This window comes from Rhinolophus sinicus, chromosome 7, assembly GCF_057876585.1.
Source record: "Rhinolophus sinicus isolate RSI-liver-muscle chromosome 7, RSI-T2T, whole genome shotgun sequence".
In the NCBI taxonomy this organism is placed as follows: Eukaryota; Metazoa; Chordata; class Mammalia; order Chiroptera; family Rhinolophidae; genus Rhinolophus; species Rhinolophus sinicus.
In genome coordinates, this window is record NC_142507.1 from 39,172,287 (window position 1) to 39,196,656 (window position 24,370).

The following is a 24,370-nucleotide window of genomic DNA, read 5'->3' on the forward strand; positions in this document are numbered from 1 at the left end:
GACAATCTCTCGCGTTATTTCCTTGTTTCCAGAATCCTTAGCGCGAGGCGGAAAAATACTCATTTATCTCAGCTTCTGTTGACTAGCGCATTTTTCACTGCGGTTTCTTCTGTCGGCTTCCCTGTTGCTGCTGTTTCTCGGAGTGAAATGGCGGCCCCGGAGCAGTCGTTGCCAATGTCGAGAGGATGCCAGAGCTCTGTTTCGCTTTCTCCGCCGCGGGGCGACCGAACCCTTCTAGTGAGGCACCTGCCAGCCGAGCTGACCACTGAGGAGAAAGAGGACTTGCTGAAGTATTTTGGAGCACAGTCGGTGCGCGTCCTGTCAGATAAGGGCCGACTGGTAAGGGCGCGCCGGTCCCTAGCTGTCCGGGAAGGCCCTGAGCGGGTGACGCGGCGAGTGGGAGCGCTGACAGAGGAAGAAGACAAAAGGGGGGAAGACGCGCTTTTGTAGTGGGGGGATTTCCTCTTTTCTATCAAACGATCTAGCATGCCAAGTGAAGTTTTAATTGGCTCGAGTCTGGATTAGTCAGAGCGGTGAGTAAAAGGGTAAGTGAGAAAGGCAAGGCAGAAGCATGGAAAATGGCTTAGTTATGTTCCCTTTTCAGATCCATCCTGAGAATCACAAAACTCTACATTTGGGGGTATTTCTACTGTGAGTCTACTCACAGACATATGTCACGAAGCACTTTCTAAAAACCTTGGTTTATTTACAAGCCAGTGGTAACACAGTCATTTAAATAGTGGAGAAACTACAATAGTAGAATAAACTAGTTGCAGAATTTCTACTAGATTTTTGACGAAGTTCTTCGTACAATTTTGTTCTGAAGCATCTTTCGGGGAACAATATTTTAAGACTATTAAAAGTTCCTACACAGGAATTTACACAATTACTTTGTTTTCTTTTATTCCTAATGATGTTTTAGATGGATTTCTCTCCATTAAAATGACAGTAATGTTAAGTTTCTGCAACATTGCCTCTGATGGGGCAAAACTCTGGTGTTTTAAAGTCTCTCTAGTTATTATAATATGCAGCCAGGGTTGAGAATTCCTGATATGTAAAAAGACCAGTTTTGATCCAAGTGTTAATGTATCCAAGTCCTCATGATAGGTTCAATCGACGACTTTAAGCCAAATGACAGCACCAATCCAATGTTACCATAGGCTAAGTGATGTATATATGTAAGATTTAATTTCCTGTTGCGTCTCATCAATGATATGAGGAAAGGACTTTGAACAGAATGATGTTTTTCAAGGACCTGTGGTATACCAGCGAATACAAATATTCTATGTGATTCAGTACACTTAATTAGGTCATCTTGGATCATATTAGACAAAATTAGAATGTGTGATATAATTACTCAAGCAACTGTAAATGCTTTAATAAGCATTGGCAAGAACTCTTCCTTAGTAGTGATTCATTTACTTTAGACTTATGTTCCTTTTCTGATGGTTTTAAAAATATTTACAGTTTATATTTTAAAATAGCCTTCTCATTGAACCCTTATTACAAGGATAAAGCACAAATGAAACATGCACTTGAGTAATGATTTTTCTGCTAGCGAACATTTTTAAACTGTAGTTGGCTGTATAAAGGAAAGTTTAAGATCTTTAGCTGTGTTATAAAATGGGAGATACTTTATATTTTTGCGTGATTTAAGTGTGGTCCTTTGTGTATAGTAGCGATTTTTAAACTTCTGGTTTGTTGAACTGGTTTGTTAAAAGTATATTTACAGGGCGAGCCCGGCGGCTCAGGCAGTTGGAGCTCCATGCTCCTAACTCTGAAGGCTGCCAATTAGATTCCCACATGGGCCAGTGGGCTCTCAACCACAAGGTTGCCAGTTCAATTCCTTGAGTCCCGCAAGGGATGGTGGGCTCCGCCCCCTGCAACTAAGATTGAACACGGCACCTTGAGCTGAGCTGCCTCCCGGGATGGCTCAGTTGGTTGGAGCGCGGGCTCTCAACCACAAGGTTGCCAGTTCGATTCCTCGAGTCCCACAAGGGATGCAACTAGCATCCCTGCAACTAGCAACGGCAACTGCACCTGGAGCTGAGCTGTGCCCTCTGCAATTAAGACTGAAAGGACAACAACTTGAAGCTGAACAGCACTGCTCCTCCAAAACTAAGATTGAAAGGACAACAACTTGACTTGGAAAAAAGTCCTGGAAGTACACAGTCTTCCCCAATAAAGTCCTGTTCCCCTTCCCCAATCAAATCTTGAAAAAAAAAGAAACAAGTACTTCAAAAGAAAAAAAAAAAAGTATGTGTACAACATGTTGTGTGTGTAGGTATACCTTTATACGAAAAAGGCTACATAGCTTTCATCTCAAAGAAGTCTGATCAAAAAAAAGATTCAAAACCACTATAATGAAATTAGTAGTAATCAATTAAATGATCTCAATTTTCTATCCTTTTGCAAGATTTTATTAAATGTGTGAAATCACTGTTAACTGGTAAAATATCAGACATCCTTATGAGAAACTGGAATTATATCAGAAATAATTTGTACCTTAATTCTTTTTCAGAAACATACAGCTTTTGCTACTTTCCCTAACGAAAAAGCAGCTATAAAGGTATGACTTCTTCTTTGCTATTAAAGTCAGCAATTTTCTGTTATCCAGTCTTGGTTCAAAAATGAAACGTAATGTTAAACTATAGTTTTTAAAAGTGAAAGGGTTTTTATTTAAAGATTTTGCTCCACGGGCTACATTTGGTTTGTCAGCTGCCAGCTCTTATCCATTGTTTTGGTATTTGGACATAAGAATGCTAGATTAACTGGAAAGAAAGTAAAAGTTGAATTATAATCTCATATATAATTAAAAATAAATTGTAAAGGATACAAAATTGATAACTATCTCTGTAACTGTTGCAAGGCAAGATGTTTTAAGTATTAAAGGGAGACCATATAAATATATACATATATATACACAGATACATACATATGCCTTTTAGTATATATTTAATATATATATATATATATCTTTTAATATATATGTTTAATATATATATTTATATTTAAATCCTAGGGAATCATTTGCAAAGGAAATCACCTTTTATGTAGACCTTTAATGATTAGTTGGATTTTGAGAAGAAAACAAAGGGAGATGGGCCTTCCAGGCTTCCAGGCTTGGAGAACATTAAGTTAAGCTATGAGGCATGGAAAGTTGTAAGTGGAGCAATAGTTATGGGTTGAAATGGAAATAGGACTTGCAAAATAGTTTGAGTCTAAATTTGGGTGGGAGTGAGGGAGGGATTGAATTTTGTTTAGTAGATATTCTAAAGGCATACTAATGATACTTTTGAGTTGGTCAATAATATGGTCAAATCTATGAAATCTATCTAGTAGAGTTCATGTAATGGATTGGATTTAAAAAAAAAAAATTAGAGGTAGGAAGACCAAATGGAAAGCCAAGACAAGAAATGCTATAATGACCAAGGCAAGAGAAAGGATCTGAATAAATTAGTAAGAAGACAAAGGGAGAAGTAGATATACATATATACTTTGTAGAGACTAAATTTGTAGGTGTTGTATTCCCTATAGATGTAGAGGTTGAGAGGGAACACTTTGAAGTTTTTGGACTGATTTATTGGATTATTACATTAACTGACACAAGGGGCAGGATTCAGAGGATGTTTGCAAAGGTAGATAATTAATTTCAGATATTATGTATTATTAACTTAGAGGAGTCACTGGGCTACTTCTGTGGAAATATTTTTTAAACAGTTAAAATAAAAAATACAGTCCTAGAGCTGGGGCAAGGTGAAAAATGGAGTTTCTTCAGCCAGGTGAATGAATATGGTTGCCCAAAGGAAGAAGAGCCAGGAAAGTAGACTGGCAGGGAGAAGTTAAGTAGGAAGTAGAACTGGAAAAGAAATTATCATGGATGCAAAGAGAAGAGTGTTTTAAGAAGATGATGTCATGTGATGACACGAAATGAGAAAGGAACACAATCTATTAGTAAAAGACTTTTCTATTGTGAAACAATAGAAATGACCCAAATTCTCAACAAGGGGAAGAGACGCCTTAAACTATAGTATATCCATACACTGGACTACAATTGTTGGAGAATGAGTTCAAATAAATATGCATTAATAAAGAAGGTAGCCCAGATAGAATGCATGAATAAAGTTGCAGTATGTTATGATAAAGTAACCTTGGATTTTTGGAAAACTAATAGTATATATGATAGTTTATGCATAGAAAAAATTATAAAACTATATACGAAATTGTTAATAATGTCTCTCTTGGATGGTGAGATTATAAAAGACTTTCACATATGTATTATTAATGTATAGAAATTTCTTTCAGAAGACTTTTTTAATATAGTATAGTAAGTTATAAATAAAATATGGTAATGAAAACCACATTGGTTTAGGGTCAAATTAACATGGAGAAGTGGACATGGAGCCAGTCAGTGTCTTTGGGATATAATTTGTAGTAGACAAGGAATGAGAAGAGAGGAGCAGTGAGGACTTTCAGGCTAGAATGCCATTGACTGACCAATTTTAAATGAACCACGTGAGAGATGATTAAGAATAAAGTAGCTGAGAGAAATAACGAAATTAGTTAATATAAATGCTTGAAAAGAAGAGAATGTGTGTGACATCTATTTTGAGGGGAAAGTTGTTGTAATTCAGCTTACATACCCGTATTTTTCAGATAATCAATGGTTAACTGTAGTAAAGAGGTCTAGAATTGATTTAGGGGCTTGAAAATTGTTGAAACATTTTAAAACTTGCTTTGTATAATTACAAAGTCAAATAAGGATGCATGAAGATGGTAGAATAAAATTGTAGTCTCAGTTAAGGTCTACAGTTACATTTGTTAAAAAAAATATTAGGATGAGGATAGAAGATTAGTGGTTCCATTTCTGAAGTATTGTTTTTGAGATGTTTGATGTTAGGCACCTAAAAGTTACTATCCAGTAATTTGGATACATATTCCTGGACTTTCAGGACAAACGTTTGGGCTTAAGTTATAAATAGAATCATCAGCATAGAAATGGTGTTTAAATTTAAGGTGCTGGTTTATATCACCAAGAAATCGGTCGAGTGGACCAAGATTAGGGCTGTGGAGTATGCCGGTATTAAGAGTTTGAGAAGGCATGGGCCAAAGAGATTGAGGAGTAGAAACCAGTGAGCTAGGAAGAAAACTAGAGGAAAATACGGTGTCTTGACAGCAATTGAAGAATATTTATCAAGGAAGTAGTGATTAACTATGTGAAATGATGTCAAATGAAGACTGAAAGTTGGCCACTGGCTTGGCAATACAGAATTTGTTGTTGTCTATGACAAGCAATGTAGTGGGTTGATTACAGCATGAGCTTGATTGGAGTAAATTTGAGACTGGATGGAAAGAGGAGTTTTAGATAGAGGGCTTAAGGAGTTTTACTGCCAGCATAATTAAAGGGGGGAGTGGTAAGTGAGATCAATAGATGAAGCAACAAATTTAGGATGGGAGATCCGAGCATGTTTACATACTGATGTGGATGATCCCGTAGAGGACAGAACATTAACTGTGGTAAGACTACGCCGTGCACTTCTAGAGAGTAGGTGAGAGAGCCTGGGATTTAGTATCCAGTCAAGCAACTGGATTTAGATAAAAACATGGATAGTTGATATCGTGATACCACATGGAAGGTAGAACATGTGGATGCAAATGCTGGTAGATGGGAATTACAGTGGGAATCTGAAGTTCTCCTGTGGTCACTTCAGTTTTCTCAAAGTAGGAAGCAATGTCCTAGGCTAAAGGAATGGGAGATAAATATTGTGAGGTTGAGGAACAAAGAGAGATTGGTAATAAAAGTGAACTAAGAATGTGGCATCATTAAAGTCCACCCCTAGACTTGTGGTTGTTGTAAATATAAAGTGAGACTGAGCAGATTTGTTGTTTGTTTTTCTAAACATTTCAGCTGCCTGGGTATAGGCAGAGTTTGATTTAACCAGATTTTGGTTTTGTTAAGGGATAGGAAGCAGACCCTTAATAAGTAATAAAGGTTTGGCAGCCAGAGATTTAGAAATAGGTAAGAAATACCCAAGGAAGTGATAACAGTATTAACAAAGAACATGTATAAGTTATTTTGTAGGTGGTCTCTAACAACTCATTTTTGGTAAAGTTAATCAAATTTTTTTACTCTTGTTCTTCCATCTGAAGGCATTGACAAGACTCCATCAGCTGAAACTTTTAGGTCATACCTTAGTTGTTGAATTTGCAAAAGAGCAAGATCGAGTTCATTCACCGTGTCCCTCTTCAAGCACTGAAAAAAAGAAAAGGTATGTAGATAGGTTGTTTTTTTTTTTTTCATAACGTTTTAAAGTGCTTTTTTAATTGGTTGTATTGGTATTGGACTGTTTTCAGACTAATAAGTAAATAATTTGAAATGATAGCTGGTACATCTCTCTAAATGAATCTAGTACATTAAAACAGTATGTTTATTTTTGTTCCTAATTTGGCATTAGGAACCTGAATATTGATTTATTATTAGGAATTGTTCAATGTGAAGTGGGAACAGAGGGGTAAAAAGTATTCGACTTTAAGTGGAAAGAGGGTAACTATTGTAAAGTCTTTGTTATGTTACAGATAGCAGGGTATCATGAATAGGCATGGCCTTTGAAATCCAAGACTGGTATTTAGTTCTCAGCTGTAAGTCTTTGTAGTTATATAGCCTTTAGAAATTTGCTGTACACTAATGGTTCTCAAAGACTAGTCCTGAGACCAGCTGCATCCTCTAGGATCTTGATTGGAATATAGATTCTTGAGCCTTAACCCAGTCCTACTGAATTAGAAATTGGGGGGTGGGAGATGGGATAAGGCCCCAGAAGTCTGAGTTTTAACAAACCCTCTAGGTGATTTTGATGCACATTAAAGAAATTTGAGTATCACTTTGTATACTATGTAAACTTCAGGGTCTTCTTTTTGTTTTTTTGGTCAGTGAGATTTATCATACCATCTTCATGGGGTTGGTGAAAGGTAAATTAAAATGTGCCATGCTTTGTATAATATCTGGAATAGAGAAGGTAGTCAAGAAAGGTTAATTCTGTTTCCCTCCCTTTTCATTGGTGTTTGCTTGTGAAATACTTGAAAGTTTTATTTATTATGGAACTGTTTTCATAATGCACTGTTTGAAAAGAAATTACGTTTTTTCTGTATGTGATTTTTTCACTCTGTTTCTGAAGATAAGATTAACTTTGATTCTTTATGTCCTAGGTCTGATGACCCAGTGGAAGATGATAAAGAAAAGAAAGAACTTGGTTGTTTAACTATAGAAAATGGAATTGCACCAAACCATGGGTTAGCATTATTTGTTTGTATTTTGTTGTTCTTTTGGTTTTTGTTGCTCTGTGTACAAACCATATCTTATTATATTGCAAATAAGATAATTTTTAAAGGGATGTTTTATGTCGTGTATATTTTTAATCTGTTGATTAACATTTTGAGCTGTACGAGTTTGTCAACTGAATTTGGTTCCATTAAAATGTTCAGAACTATGAGATAAGCACTGAGAAGAAATACCTTATTTTTCTTTACTCAATCAGATGGCAAGTTTCTTTTTAAATATACTTATTTGAATCTATTAGGAACAAGGTAAATCTAAGACTACTGAATTATTTGAAGAATTTTGTATGTTATCAGGTCATATAAAGAGTTTTTGATAAGCATTTTAAATATATGTTTTTTTTTTTTAGGCTGACTTTTCCTCTAAATTCATGCCTCAAGTACATGTACCCACCACCTTCAAGCACAATCCTAGCAAACATAGTAAATGCGTTGGCAAGTGTACCTAAGTTCTATGTACAGGTAAGGAGAATAAAACTTTCCTCAAAGTAAATGCTTGCGTAATTAATATATTATTTCCCATGCTAATTCTCATACTTTTTCATAATAGTATTAATCAGACTAATTCTGGCAGGCAATGATATTATAATATTTTAAAAGTGTCTTAGTTAGTTTGGGCTGTTGTAACTAAGTGCCATAGACAGGTGGCTTATAAACAACAGAAAATTATTTCTCACAGTTATGGAGTCTGAAAGTTTGAGATGAGGGTGCCAGTATAGTTGGATTCTGGTGAGGGACCGCTTCTGGGTTGATGGCCATTTTTTCTCTTTGTATCCTCACATAGCCTAAAGAGGGTGAGAGAGCTCTCAGTGGTCGCTTTCAGAAGGGATACTAATCCCATTCATAGGGGCTTTACCCTATGACCTAATTACTTCTCCAAGTCCCTGTCTCCTAATACCATGACATTGGAGGTTAGTATTAAATATACGAATTTGGTGGGTAGGAAGTCACAAGTACTCAGTCCATTTCAAAAGGTGATGAAATATTCTCTATTCAAGTAAGGCTTTTATAAACTATAGCATAAGCATACTATTAGGTTTACTAATAAACATAAAGTATTTTGGAAAATACAATTTCTGGTAATTCTTTGCTACTTTATCATACAGATTCTTTCTTAAAGGAAAAGACATAGTGAACCGCTTGGCAAATGCTTGAAAATATTGATAGTAATGGGATGTTTTTTGAAGTACAAAATATAGATGATGTTTATTTTCTTTATTATACTTCTCTGCATTTCAAAATAATCGGGAAAAAATAATATATTACAAGAACATGACATTTTAATGAGAATAATATTTGTAGAATTAACAAACATTTTAGGAAGGCTAATCTTCTGAGATATATCAGTGACTTGTTCAGGGATTATAAAAGCGAGAGGTGGGCCAGCCTCAGTACTAAATTAATCAGTAGTATTATTGTAAAGTTTTTAAGTACATAAAATATGTAAGTTGAATCATCATTGTACTATGTGATTTTTAAATGTTTTATCACTTGAAGGTACTTCATCTTATGAATAAAATGAATTTGCCCACACCTTTTGGACCAATTACTGCACGACCTCCCATGGTAAGAACGCTCTTAGAATTTTCAGGATTCAAAATTTCTCCTCCTAACGTGTGATTATAGAGGCTAAATCTTACAGATGTTGTGCCAGTGACCTCTAATGTTAACAGAAAATAATGAACAAATATAAAGTTATTGTGATAATAACATTCAAGTGGAGACCTGAAAGTAGGTGTAAACCAGAACATGAAAGAGATGCTTTTGGTAATAGAGGCCATCATTTCTGTGAGTACTGTTGTTTAGTCCTTTGATGCAGAACATTGTGCCATCCTATAAGATAATTATATTTAACAAACTTAATTATCTAAAATTTCCATTGTTCTGGTTTTGTTGCATATGAGGCTTCATTTGCAGAAGAGGTTGCTAATTTTTTATTAGAATTTATTATCCAATTTATCAATAATTTAGATAACAGTCTGTATGTCTGCTCTTGAATAATTCTAGTGAATATTTTGCATAGTACTTTTTTAGATAATAGCAATGGGAAGTTATTTTGAATGCTAACATTTAAATAGAAAATTTGCTTTTCTGTTGTGCATTGTGGATTGGCTGATTTTATAATGTGTATAATATTAGCTTCACAATTCTTCTTTGTAACTCCAATATCTCAAAACCTAGCACAGTGCAGGGATATTAGTTAAGGTTATGTTAGCTGCAATTAACAAAAAAACCTTCAAATCTTACATTCAAATCTTAGTCACTTGACACAAATATAAGTTATTTCTTGCTCATGTTAAGTCCATTTCAAAAGTAGGGCATTCAAAAGATCTAAGTTGTCTTCACTATGTCCATCCTCGGATTGATGAAGACGTTATGATGCAGCCTGCGGATCAAGAAGGAAGGGAGGATTATGTGTGTGGAATTTTTTATGCTAACATTCCATTGGCTAAAACTCAGTTAGTTACATGGTGAAATCTAACTGCAAGGGAGGTTTGGAAATTTAATCCAGCGAAGTGCCAAGAAAAAAGAGACAAGTTTTTAGATCATTTACCAGTCTGCCACAGCAGGTGTTCCCTCAATATGTTTTGAATGTGTAAAAGAATATCATGAGGTAGAGAGGTAGAAGAATCATGTATCTAAATGGAAATGTCTTTTTCTGTAAACATGATAAATTGCTTTTTTGTTTTTGTTTTTAACTAGTATGAAGACTATATGCCATTGCATGCACCTCTTCCACCTGCATCTCCTCAGCCACCAGAGGAACCTCCTTTGCCAGATGAGGATGAGGAATTATCTAGTAAAGAATCAGAATATGAAAGCAGTGATGATGAAGACCGACAGAGGTTTGTAACTTTAAATAATATTTGTTTAGATTCCAAGAAGCATACAATATGGGAAAGAGGTTTTCTTGCTCTTCTTAAATTTTGCTGTAATTCTTTATAATTTTGGGACATTAGAATTTTTCCATCCCCAGCCCCAACAATTCAAGTATATATAGTAGCTATAGATTAAGACCTGAGACTAGATATCAAGACCTAAGGAAAAAATTTTAGATTATGAGTAAATTTTTAGATTGATGATTATGGTATTATAATGTACAGAATCCTTATTATTTGTGGATTCTGTATTTGTGAATTTGCCAACTTAAAAATTATTTGTGACTCCAAAATCAGTAGTTACAGTGCTTTTACAATCTTTTGCAGACATGGGCATGCACAGAATGGTGAAAAATTTGAGTCTCTTGACATGCACATTCCTAGATGAGGTAGAACAGTCAACAGTCTGCTTTCTTGTTTCAGCTATCATACTGTAAATAAGTGTCATTTTCATGATCTGTTAGTACCAGGTTTTTCACATTTTTGTGCTTTTGGTGATATGGCGTAGTGTTAAAGTTCTGTGTAATGTTTCCGAGATCAAGAATGCTGTAATGTACCCTATGGATAAAATGTGTGTGTGAGATAAGCTCTGTTCAGGCGTGAGTTATAGTGCTGTTGACTGTGAGTTCAATGTTAATGAATCAACAGTATATATTAAATATGGTGTCCTTAAGCAGAAACACACATAAAACAAGGTATGTATTGACCCAGTTGATGAAATGTTACGAGCAGAGGCTTGCAGGAACCTAATCCTGAATTTCCCCTAGGGTCGGTGACTCATTCATTATTCACTAACTTTTTATTTCTGGAGACTATAGAATATAACTATCTCAAATAATAAGAACAAGAATACTAGATTGTGTTCATATTTTTCAGCTACTCCCCTGGACTTTTTTACCCCAGAAAAATTTTCAGAGCAATTCTGTAGGATTTCATAACAAAAACTATTCATAATAACTATGACAGATGAATTCATTTTTAACTTGGTTGTTCTTGATGATCTACATATACTTTATTTAAAGATTCTGGTGACGAGCAGTAAGTTGTTGATAATGTTCAGGTACATAATCCACAGCGTAACCTAGAACAGGAATTAGTAAACATGTTCTGTATAGCGCCAACGATTTCCATTATAGTGGGATGCGGCTGTGTTTCAAAAAAAGTTTCTATTTACAGAAACAGGCAGCTGGCTTGATTTGATCCTTGAGCTGTAATTTGCCAAGCCTGAGCCTAGAAGACAGGTATGGACAAATGACGGAATCTTAAGTAACTATCCATAGAAAAAGGCAGACACAGAAGGAGTGGTTGGAATGAGTCAAACCCAAGCAGAGAATCTGGGCAACATGCAAATCAGCAATTTGACTATTATTGAGTCAACATTCACTTAAGTAGTGGCTCTTACTATATCCTCTTTCTAGGGAGAGTGAAAATCAACACACACTTGGGCTGAAATTACACAATAAGGGTGAATAGAGTGTCTGTTTGAATACAGACGTTTAGGAAGACTGACAGTTCTTGATAGACTGTAACTTTAATTTGTTGCTAATGAAAGAACAGTAGAGAGTGCTACATAGGGTTAATTACTTATTCTCTATAAATTTTACTTTCTTTATAAAAGTAATGGTAGTAAATAGAAATGCTTTATGTAGACTGGCCAAAACCTTTTCTGTTTGTTTTTGTTTTATTATGTTTAAATTTAGGGATATAATGAGCCCTCCAAATAATTTGTCTTGAATCATGAGAACAAAGACTTTGCATGAAGTAATCTCTAGTTTCATGCTTCTCTATTATCTTCTGAAAATGTTGGAAGAAAAATAGTACTATTTATTCAGCAAATAATTCCACTGTTGTGGAAATTTGGTATATTTTGGATGAGGAATTTATGAAGGTAGACTAATGTTTTGTATAGCTGGATTTATTCATAAACATTTTGGTAAACAATGGTTGTTAAGGGGTTTAAGAATTTACAGCATATGTTTACATTTTTCCTTGCTTAAAAAAAAGGTTTAAAACTCATTTAACCACACTCTTCTCCTCCCCTGCATTTTATAATGTGTATGTTTGTTTTGCTTTTAAATTGCACAAATGTAACCCTGGATAGGTAGAGTTGTGACTAGTGGTTTTTTTAACTTCTGCTCTGTGGAGACACTGTGTTTAATCCTGGGGAAGATACAAAAATGCCCAGACACATCTATTCTAAATATTACTCATATTCAAAATGGAGATGAGCTTATATAAGGTATAAGTTGTCACACCTTGATTGTTAATTATGTTACTTTAGAATATAGTATTTGAAAACTTGGTTCTAAGTAAGTTACTTGTTTCTATAATGATTGATTTGCAACAATTATGTACAAAGTGCTTTTACTAAAAATACTTCAGTCCAGTCTGTCTTTAATAATTAGAATATGAATCAAAATAATTTATTGTGTTTGTAAGGCCTTTTGAATAGCAGTCACGAAAAGAGCAATAAAGTTACATAGATTGTGTTAATGCATTATGTTCAATTTTTCAGCATCATATCCAGCCATTTTATTTGGGCAACTAATAATTTTTATAATAAAACTTATCTTTAAAAGATAAATTTCAATTAAATAAAGTCCCAGTTCTTCCAAAGATGAAGGTTGAGCAAGGAGGTTTAGAACTTGTTCTTTTGTCAAATAGGTTATATCTTAATTGATGACTTAGAAATTATACTTATGCCATATGTATTATTTCATAATTCATAAGCCCAAATACAAATGTATGCTTAAATAGCTATGCTTTTACATTAAAAAAATTTGTTTTACTTTCTCTTCCCCCAATGTAGAATGACCAAACTAATGGAACTAGCAAATCTTCAGCCTAAAAGACCGAAAACAATAAAGCAGCGCCATGTGAGAAAAAAGCGAAAAATAAAGGATTTGCTGAATACATCTACATCTGTTTCACACAGGTAATTTTGTTTTGGATTATGAAATAAGCATTCTGTATGTACTTGTCTGCTTGATTAACTTACATTATTTAAAAACAATTATGGCAAAAATTTTAGTTGCCCGTTTGCTATAAAATTCTACATATTTTAATATTTAAATTGGATAAAATTATTATTAATTGCAATTTTAATTTCATTTAGCTTGTAAACAATATAAATGTCCCTTGAACTTGTAAGTAACTTAATATATTGTGAAGTTTGTTTAAATTATCTTTTTTCCATTTTAAAAGGAATGAGTCTTTAATCTTTGTGTTTTTTTAATTTCACGTTAAGTGAAATATGATGTTATTTCCCACCTGCGTAAGTCTTGACACCACAGTCCTATGCTTTTAATCTCTATAGCAACACTGAACAATTAAGAACAAATAATGTGAACCAAATTCAATTTTTCAGTAGCCACATTAAAAGAATAAGAAGAAACAGATGGTATTAATTTTAGTAATATATTTTATTTTACCTATTATATACAAAATATTATTTCAGTAATAATATGAAAAGTTATTGAGATGCATTACTTCTTTTTGTACAAAGTTGTCAAAGTCTGGTGTGTATTTTATATGTTAGCATTTTTTAATTTGGACAGCAACATTTCAAGTGGCTCATTAGCCACATGGGGCAAGTGGCTATTCTATTGGACAGCACAACATCATAGTGTATATAGAATACAGTACATAAAAATGCTTATATTAAATGTAGAATGAACTTTTTGGCATATTGGTAAATATCATGAAGCTTACATTCAGTTATCCTCAAGTACTGTCTGTCATTTACTGAGTACTATGAAATTTCTTAACATCTCTTCAATCTCCTTATCTATTTAAACTGGGAATTTAATAATACTCATTAGAAAATTTGTTAGGGTTTATTGAAATATTAAATGTAATTTACTTTGTGCAATGCCTGTAATGTGGTGAGTGCTTTATTAGTGTTAGCTTTTTAAATTTAAAGTAAATATGAAATAATCTTTTACTCAGGATTTTATTTAGTTACAAAGTAATGCTGTGATTGTTTATAAACAGCAGTTTACATCCAGTGCTATTACCTTCGGATGTATTTGATCAACCACAACCTGTAGGTAATAAAAAAATTGAATTCCATATATCTACCGACATGCCAGCTGTATTTAAGAAAGATTTAGAAGAGGAACAAAATGGTGAAGAACAAAATTGTGGTGAGCATATTCTAGTTCTTTAATATGCTGTATAAAAATTCTCAGTCAGCTTTTTGTGTTAGAATTAAATTTTGTATGTCATGTTTTTGTATTTTGGTATTCGTGAAAAATATTTAAAATATGCAATTAGGTCTTTCTCAATATCATGGAATACTATCCACTGGAACTTTTTTTATATAATTAAAACTAGTGCTTAATGATGAGATTGTCACTTGCCTTTTGCTTGTAATGAAGGCTAGGGTGAAAGTCGGGTTTTTTGCTGACGTTTACACTGAAATATAACAGAAGAGTTTCTTGTATTGAATTATTTTTTCATTCCCTGTTAAATGATTTTCCGTGGTTTTATTAATATAATTGTATTATTGGTTAGGAAACAAGAAATATAACTTTTATGAGTTGTAGATTTCATGTCAACTTTTTTTTAATCTAATGAATGTGGAAGATTGTTTACCAAGATACTATTCTTAAGTTTAAAGATAATTTATTGAAATTACAGATATTTTTCTGCTTATTTTAGGCATTAATTTGATTTTATAAAATAATGGCATTCCTTTGTTCTTTAAATCTTTTAATTTTTGAAATAATACACGCTTACAGAAAATGTAATCAAAACAGGAGCATGTGAGGTAAAATTTTTAAAAGGTAACATCTCAAACCCCACGCTCCCCTATGCCACTTAGAAATAACCACTGTTAATAATTTGGTATATAGGTAGATACTATTCCAGACCTTATTCTTTACATGTGTAAATACATTTTCTCTGATTTTTTTTTTTTAATGGGCATCTTGTTTTACATAGTGTTCATCATTGACTCAGTAATGACTTAATTGAAAGCATAGAGCATGACAGGCTGTGTTAGGCCCTAGAAAACAAGTGGTGGTCTCTGATCTTTCAGAGTTTAAAGTCTAGTGGGAGTAGCTAATTATTTCAGAACATAAAAGTATACATTTTTACTTTTTTGTGGCTGCATAATACTCCATAGTACAGTTATATCGATATTTAATCATTCTCTGTTGGTAGAAGTTCAGATTGTTTCCATTTTCTTTTTTTTTACTGTTACAGAAAATACTGGAACATACATTTTTGTACATATATCTTTATGCATTGGTGTGGATAGGATAGAGTTCTAGTAAGTGTTGGAAATGTAGCCAGTAGAAAAACTGTAACTGATTTTAATTACAGTCTCTCTAATGGTTAGTAAGAGTACATTACCTTTTCAGATAGCTCCTTTTTTGTTTGTTTCAATAGTTATATTTTCCTCTTTGTATGTTTTTCTTTCTTACCTCATGGCTAGTTACTCTTTCCCACAAATTTTTATTTTTTAAGCTTAATTTACCAAAGGGCTTAGACCTGTAATGAGAGGGAGATAGTCATCCCATTCTACATCAGTATCAAATAGTAATATTGAAGTAACAGCAGAAGCAATTTTAAAATTTTCTCTTATTGATTGCCTGCAGGCTATAGGTTTTTTTGTTTTTGTTTTTGTTTTTAATTTTCCTAATTGAATGAGTAATTTCTTAAGTGTACAAATAATTCTTTTCTGTACTTCTTATGGGACCAAGATTAGGACTGGCTTTTTTTTTTTCTTTTGATGGGTGGAGGTTTAATGGATTTTTTTTTTTTCAGTATCCTCAAATAGGAGTATTTTATTTTAAGATATTTACTCTAGCATAATGGGATAGTCTTAATCTTTTAATCATCTTAGAAAATGTTGATAATTGTTTCACGGTATTCTGAAATCGCATTATGAAGTCTTTATACCGATTATATAAGTAATCTTGAATGACCATGTCATTAGCAGAATGCCTTTAATAATTTGTAATTTATTCAATGAATGCAAATTTCTTTTTACATAATTATTAATAGTTCAGAGTGGGTAGGTTAAAGTATTGATTATTTCCCCAAAAACACATTCTACCTGTCTACCCACTAAATATTTCATTGGATACCCTTCTGGCATTTCAAATTAAATATAAACTAAATATATCAAAAATGAATTAATTTTCTTTCCACTTTCCAGGCCCTCTAAGTGGCATCACAAAGCAACCATTTGGCTGTTTAACTCTTGTCTGTGGCTATTTTCATGTCACAGTGGCAGAGTTGAATAATCATGACCTGCAAAGCCTAAAATATTTACTACAAATATTGCCTGCAAAGCCTAAAATATTTACTATTTGAACCTTTACAGATAATCTTTGTCTACCCCTGTTGTAAAGTACTGAAAAGTACACCAAAGGGTTTTAGTGTCAAAAGATACCTTAAAAATTTTAAATGGAAAACTAAAACTATTTTGAAGGGAGGGATTTTTAATGGTTGCTGTTAATGTTAAATCTTAGATTTACCTGCTACTGGAGTTGATGCATCCAATACAGGATTTGGAAAAATCTTCCCAAAACCTAATTTGGACATAACAGAAGAAAGTAAAGAAGACTCTGATGAACTGCCATCAGAATGTATTTCTAGAAGGGAGTTGGAAAAGGGCAGAATTTCTAGAGAAGGTAATTTCATGAAATAATCAGCACTTACTCCATTTTACGTTTCTTTGACCCTTCAGAAAAAAAAACAAAAAAATCTCTTCATGTTGTTTACCCATAAGCACATAATTCAAAACCTCTCTTCACTTAATGTTTTTAATCACCACTTTTGGTTTTTAATACTCATACTTCTAGGGAGGAGAGTATCTCTCGGTATAATCTTTTCAATCCATATTTGTTTGGAAAATTTTTTGTTTGTATTCCTAAAACTTAATGTGATATCTTAAACACGGCAATGTGGCCCACACTCTTGATAGACCACAGTACTGTGTCTGGGATTCATGCAAACCAATTATTTGTTTAAAAATAATAATTTTAATTATTTGGTGATTAAAAGCCTGTATTTAAGGATATACCTTAACATGGTAGTTTTTCACTTCTAAAAGATTTTTCCTGTTTTGCACGTTTTGGGAAAATACTTAGGTGTTTTAGATTGACATGTAGCACACAATTTTTCCTATAATAATAAGAAATAGACTTCCAAGGAGCATTTTTGCATAGAGCCGTTGTCAGGAACAGATTATTGACACTAAATAAGAGTAGCTGTATAGAGATTCAGGAGCCACAGTTTGTCTGAAATACTTTATTATGTTTGAGTACTTCATTCTTACATTTAAATATGTTGATGCCTGGTGGTTTGGGAAATTGACCTTAAGCAAAACAGTTACACCAGTGATTGATAACATATTAATTTGCTTCAGTCTTCAATAAAGTAACTCACCGTAAAGGAATTTTAATAGTAGATACTTGATTGGATAAATTTTAGTTATTATAGATGACTGAAAATTTTAAATTAATTTTCATATTATTAATTCAAATTTTTAATAAGTTTTTATCCTTTAGTAACTGCTATTTTTAGGATTTTAGCATTTTCAAATTGCTTGTTTGTTTTGTCTATTTAACAGCATATTTGTATGTTATAATTATTTTTGAAAAGTTGGTGGAAATATTTTAATTTTATATCCTTGTTTTGTTTTTAAATAAGAAATGGAAACACTTTCGGTTTTCAGAAGTTATGAACCTGGTGAACCAAACTGTAGAATTTATGTAAAGAATTTAGCTAAACATGTTCAAGAAAAGGTAAGTTGAAATTTATAAATTTTATTATTTTACTTTTTGTTTTAGCTGGACCTCCTCATTTGTCTTTTTCTTATTGAAATTCTAGGACCTTAAATTTATTTTTGGAAGATATGTTGACTTTTCATCAGAAACACAACGAATAATGTAAGTGGCAGTCATATTCTCAAATATGTTTGTTTTTATCTGTTACAAATTAACCCCTTTTTTCCCAACATTTTTTCTTTAGAGATTTAAATTATATAAAGATATTACTGTTATCTGTTGCATAATTAATCTTTTAGATGTCCAGAGCAGGAGTCAGCAAACTTCTTTGTAAGTGGAAAGATAAGTAAAAATTTAATATTTTTATTTTATTGCAGGCCATATGGTATCTGTTTCAAAAATTCAATTCTGTCTTTGTAGAATGAAAGCAGCCATAAACAATACATAAACAGATGTTCATGGCTGAGTTATAGTAAAACTTTATTCATAGGAAGAGGCCTCATAAATTCCAGCCTCAACCTGCAGTTCTCAAGCAGCAGTTCTCAAACTTTAACCTATGTAAGAATCACCTGGACATCTTGGTAAAACAGTTTTCTGAATCCATCCCCAGAGCGTCTAGCTTTCTAGGTTGAGGTAGGGCCCATGAATCTGTATTTCGAAAAAGCTCATTGAGATGCCAAAGCCGCTGGTCCAAAGACTACACTTTGGAAACTATTTTAATAACTCTTCCAGTAATATATGGCAATCAGGCAAAATTTTTTAGATTCTTACCCTGGCAATAACTTCTTTTCATTGGGCTGCATTAAGCAAGGATCACAATTTTGTGAGAGTGGAAGAAAGGGATATGATTTGTAAATGAGTGGAGTTAGAATTTTAGTCTTTGAAATTCCATACTCAGTTAACTCCAAGAGACTCTTGACCATAAAAATTAGAAGTAGAGAGAAGTAGAACGGTAAGGGAAGAGACTTTTGGGAGGATACAAAATAGAGGCGTGACTCTAACCAGTTAGTTGTGTTTTAATCTTCTTCTGAAGTCAATACTTTAAAGTCTTATCTGGCCTATATCTTTTGAGACATATGTGCACAGGTCTTAAGATGTCTTAAAATTCTCCATTGTACTTATTAGTGTCAGATACCTCTTATCAGGATATCAAAAGTTTCTTTTGCTAGCCATGGAAAACACTGGTCCTTTTTCTTATTGCTGCCTTCGAATCATGATTATATAAGAAAAAGAAAAAAATATATATATATATATATAAATATTTTATGTATATAAATACGTATGTATATATGTATACATCCTTTCTCTTTATTTCTGATATTGCGTACAATTAAAATTGATGGGAAAAAATAATTTTATATTGAGAAAGCTGTACGTGACAAAATGATAAATTCGTAATTGTTTCCCATGGGACTAGTCATGTGAATTGAAAAAAAATTTTACTGAATTTTTTAATGTTTTACATGCTTTTGCTGGTCTTATAGATAAATGGTAGGCAATATTTTAGTTATAAATTACAGTCTGATTTTTGTAAAGAATTCTGTATATAATTTTCTCTCAAAAATGTTGAAAAATAATACACTATGGAATAATAGAACACTAACCGTGGAGTGAAAAAATCTGGTTTCTGTATCTGTCTCTAACTGTAGTTATCTTTGTGACATTGAAATCACTCAATCTCTGTAAGTACCACTTGTAAAATAATGGTTTTGACTAGGTGATCAATAAGTCCCTTCCTATTCTGAAATTCTGTGTTACTTTTCTGTGGTTCTTACCGGTCCTTCTATTCTTGGTTGTTTTTGTCACTTGAGTAGCTAGTATTGAATTGGCTGCATGAAAATTTTTTTTAAATGGAGATATGAAACAAAAAAAGAAATTTGCTTTTGTAGTTGCTAGTAATGCAATTTTTAAATCACATAAATGCATTTAAAAATAGCTGAAAAATGATACAAGTACATCATCAAACTTAAATTACTTACTTACAGAATTAATTTTAGAACCAAATACAAAATACAATTTTAGAAAGCCCTGAGTAATTAATTATGTGCTAATTAGATGGTATAGTCATTTTTTTCCTCTGAAATAGCAAAATTTTAAATTGTTCAAAATATTTCCATTCATTTCATCAAAATCACTTGACATTCTTTCAGTCAAAACCATTCTTCCTTGACTTCTAGGTTTGATATACGCTTGATGAAAGAAGGTCGCATGAAAGGACAAGCTTTCATTGGACTTCCAAATGAAAAAGCAGCAGCAAAAGCCTTAAAGGAAGCTAATGGATATGTTCTTTTTGGAAAACCTATGGTGGTTGTATCCTTTAAATCAGTCTGCAAGAACTGTGTAGTTTTTGGGAGAAGGGTATAATTGAAACTAATTTTTATTATCCTTTAGAAATCTCAATAACTGGCACTCTAACTTGAGATACTCAATTACAAACATACTTAGCTGAGTCAGATGAGTGTTATTTAGATTTTTATTGGAAAATAAAGGAACCTCAGCAGCATGAGGTTATTAAAATTTAGCCAAGTCTAAATGTTTCACTAGTACAGCACAAAAATGCATGCTCATGTTAAGCCTGAGACTACAGTGTCCAGAAATACATTTGAAACCATTAAAGAAAGATACAGTTCATTATAGTTTTATTATTCTATATTTTATTGTATTGTAATTCATGTTTGTGTGAGAGTTTTCATAACCATTGATTAACCATCCTGTTTTTAGTAGTTAATGCAGTTTGCAAACTAGAAATCAGTGGGGATAGATGACAGTGAAGGTTTTGGTGTAAAAAAATACTTACTGTAAAGAAAAGGTAAATTTTTTACTTCTACCTTACTTTAGCAGGTAGAAGGCACTCAGAAAAATAGTTGACAGGTGTCTGAGAGTAGGAGGATAAGGATAAAAGATAAATTAAAAAATGGTGCTCCTACCCTGCATTAGACGTTCTTGATAATTATTTAGAAAAGATTACTTTCATTTTTGTGAAGGAAACCTTAATTTTTAAATATTAGCAATTTGCTCGATCGGCTAGACCAAAACAAGATTCTAAAGAAGGAAAAAGAAAGTGTTAAAAATTAGTAAAGGTAAGTGTGAATATAAATAAAAGGTTAAGACTTTTTTTTAGATAAAATTAAGGAAGACTAAAAACCTGATAGAGTAGTAATTCAGTTATCTCCTAAGGTTTTTAAAGGATCAGTGGGATTTATCCACCCATCTGTCCATCTCTGTCTCTCTCTATCTAACCAGTTAATTCCCATCAAACTTGAAAATTGTAACTACAGAATGAAACCCATTTGTATGCAAAATTTAAGTTTGGAATCTTTATTAGTCTTTATTTACTTTTTCTGCATAGGTAAAGAAGTGATTCTTAATCTTTGACATGTATTATAATCGACTGGAAAGCTTGATAAAACCAACTGCTAGACTTCCCCTCACCCCCATCCAGAGTTTCTGATTCAGTAGGTCTGGGATGGGCGCCTTGGGTAACCAACCCTTCCAGTTTTCCTGTGACTGAGGGGTTTTCCAGGAAACCTGACTTTAGTGCTAAAACTGGGAAAGTATTCACCAAGCCATGACAAATTGGTCACCCGTGGTGGGGCCTGAGAATTTGCATTACTAATTACTAATTGCGCACTTCAAAGAAATATGTAGGTGTTGTTTTTTTCTGGAATGAAATCTTTTGTCTCTCAAATATGTAATTTTAATGCATATGTAAGTAATTTAATTATTAAAAGTAATAGAATTAAGCTTTTTAAACTTTAAAGTTTGTGTTACATTGATAGATTTAAGAAAGATGAGAGGAAATATATTCTTTTTGTTATTGTTTTATTTTAAATCTTTCTGCCTTTGTAAACTGGAAAAACATGAAGTAACTGAGGCAAAATTACCAGTGTTAAGCTGAAAAAATTATATAACAGAAAATTTTGCTTAATGTTTAGTCCTTTTGTGAGATACCGTGAATATCTGAATTTTTTAAAAAGTATATTGGCATAGTCAGAAGTCTTACAAATAGTAGAACAGTTAAAAATAAATAATTTTCATGTGTGTTTTAAAAGAATCATTTATTTGTAAATTTAATGTGAAAAATAAGAAAAAATTAAACTGCATTCTGCTGTTCTTCTTTAGAAGCATTCCTGCGTAAATACTGCTGTAATACTGTCATACAAAGAGTATCCTTTCTTGTTGTATCCTTTTTGGGGCAGTGCTTTTTATTTTTTGTTTTTCTCAGAAATGTTTTGTCCCTCCCCCATCCATTGATCCAGATTAAGCATTTTTTTTTTTTTTTACAATTTATTCAAATGAAATATTTCTAAAATTATCACTGTTGATTGAACAAATCTTTTATATGGTTTTTAGGTTTGTTGCTTAATATTCTGTGCTGTCCTTTAGGTTACGTAATTTTTCCAGGGAAAGTTAGTGAATCAGGTCAATTTATTTACTTGTAGAATGTATGCATTTTCTTTAATACAGAATTTAGTCTTGTTTCTTCTATTTATGTATTTCCTAAACCTAATTTAATAACACGTATATTCTGTTTTATGATATATCTGGTTTAGGTATTCTATATATTGTGTTATAAAATTTCATTGGGGAAAGAATGTTGTTGTTTTTTTTCCTTTTAAAAAGTACATGTACTGCAAAATGAAATAACTGGATTTCTATGTAAATTCCAAATGAGTATAACAGACTTCACATCTGAGATGTTATTATTTAAATCTCCTTTGAGATAGATAGCAAGTAGAAGTATGTTTTTCGAAACAAAATGAAACAAAAGGAAGCAGAGTAATAGGGAGAAGACAAAGTGTTGTCAGGGTAGCAGATTAAGTGAAACAATCCTGGTGGGTATGTAAGAACAGTGGTTTCCAGACTGGTTGATGACCAGAATCACCTAGAACAGTGGTTTTCAATCTTGGCAGCACATTGAAATGAACTGGGAAACTTTTTAAAAATTCTTATTAAGAATAAAAACAACACTAAAAGATATACTGGTGCCTGGGTTCCTCCTCCAGACTTTTGATTTAATTGGTCTGGCATGCAACATAGATATTGTACTTTTTCAAACCTCCCATAATTTTGATTCTAATATGTAACCAAGGTTGAGAACTACTGAGGAAGGATTTTTACACATAAAGACTCCAATCTCTAATTTAGAACTAATAAGTCAGAATCTCTGGGAATGGGACAAAGAATCTAATTTGAAAAGGTTCCCGTAGTGTAGTTATAAGGACTGACCAGTTTAGATACTACTTTGTTAGATTAAAGTGGTTAGGTTCCTAATACCAACCTAACCATCAAACCTTATATAAGTAGGAAAATAAAGGGTTGGTGCTTCTACATTTCCTTCTTGCAAATCCTGCTGTTATTAGTACTGTGAAAACAATTCAAAATTCTGTTAACAATCATTAGCACCATAAGAAGCACAAAAAAATTGTAGATACTGAAATTGCTATATTTCTCAATAGGGACAGTTAAATGTTTTATATTTTAATGTTATAAATCATTTTCTGTATAAACTTTTTTAGACAATTAAAGTTTTATACTGACATGATTCACTAATTTTCTAAATATAAATATTTTAGCTTTTAGTTATTTTTAAACTAATGAACTGTTTTATAGTCATAATTATTTTTAATGAACTTTTATGGTATTTTAGGTTCCTTTTGAATTCCGTATCTTTCAAGTGCTTTCCACCTTTGAGGAGAAGAAGTTGACCCCCCTGGACTATGGAACTGTGCGTAACAGCTTTTAAAGTGTATTTAAAAATTAAATCTATATGCACTTAAATTACTTTATTGGAATATATTACATGTATTTTAATCATCTTCCTCATATATAATAAATTATTTTCTATCCAATAAAATAATAGTCTTCATTTTTTAATGTGTTTTACACATCTTGGAAAGTATAATTTTATAGTTACATAACCTTTTTTATTAAGGTAATTTTACAATACTAAATATACATTTTCTTTTAATATTACAAATGTTGCCCCCCCCCTTTTTTTTAACCGAGATAGCAGTGCACTTACTTGCAATTTTTTTTTTTTTATATAGTAATCTTTTTTCTTGTAATTATTTTTTTTTTTGTTTGGTTGTTTTTTGTTTGTTTTTGGGATTTTTTTGTAGTAGTAGTGAAGGAATTTTTTCCTACTTTAAGGAATTTGTATTCTTGCTCTAATTTAGTCTTCGAATTTTGTGCCCCCAAAATTCTATCAGAATATCACTCAAACGGTGTAAATGTTTCCCATATAAAATTATTCTGTTCCCTTAGTGGAGTTAGTTTCAGCTGAATGTAAGTAGGAAGGCTTTGATATACAGGCATACCTCAGAAATATTATGGGTTTAGTTCTCAAACACTGCAACAAAGCAAGTCACAATTTTTAATTTTTTTTTATTGCCCAGTGCATATAAAAGTTATGTT

At 32.4% G+C, this 24,370-nt stretch overlaps 1 protein-coding gene across 3 annotated transcripts; it reads left to right on the forward strand.

Annotated features, from left to right (window-relative positions):
- The first annotated feature begins 3 nt into the window (after positions 1-3).
- On the forward strand, positions 4-23,681 carry RNPC3 (RNA binding region (RNP1, RRM) containing 3). Of its 3 annotated transcripts, none has more exons than XM_088799463.1 (15): positions 4-339; positions 2,522-2,569; positions 6,151-6,269; positions 7,204-7,287; positions 7,683-7,794; positions 8,830-8,898; positions 10,036-10,178; positions 13,021-13,146; positions 14,205-14,356; positions 16,694-16,855; positions 17,877-17,971; positions 18,057-18,115; positions 20,131-20,263; positions 20,962-21,033; positions 23,604-23,681. In XM_088799463.1, the coding sequence occupies exons 1-14, from the start codon at positions 148-150 to the stop codon at positions 21,019-21,021; spliced, it is 1,554 nt and encodes a 517-aa protein (XP_088655589.1). In that variant the 5' UTR covers positions 4-147; the 3' UTR covers positions 21,022-21,033; positions 23,604-23,681. The 3 variants fall into 3 exon arrangements, with proteins under 3 accessions (XP_088655589.1, XP_019609275.3, XP_088655590.1); XM_019753716.3 differs by lacking the exon at positions 23,604-23,681 and adding an exon at positions 22,076-22,723; XM_088799464.1 differs by lacking the exon at positions 23,604-23,681 and adding an exon at positions 22,076-22,723 and having other exon boundaries at positions 14,208-14,356.
- Positions 23,682-24,370: the final 689 nt, after the last annotated feature.

Coding starts and splice junctions, on each gene's coding strand:
- RNPC3 (XM_088799463.1), top strand. CDS start 148: ATGGCGGCCCCGGAGCAGTCGTTGCCAATGTCGAGAGGATGCCAGAGC. Junction 6,270..7,203: donor AGCACTGAAAAAAAGAAAAG/GTATGTAGATAG, acceptor TTTATGTCCTAG/GTCTGATGACCCAGTGGAAG. Junction 20,264..20,961: donor TTGGAAAACCTATGGTGGTT/GTATCCTTTAAA, acceptor TTTAAATATTAG/CAATTTGCTCGATCGGCTAG.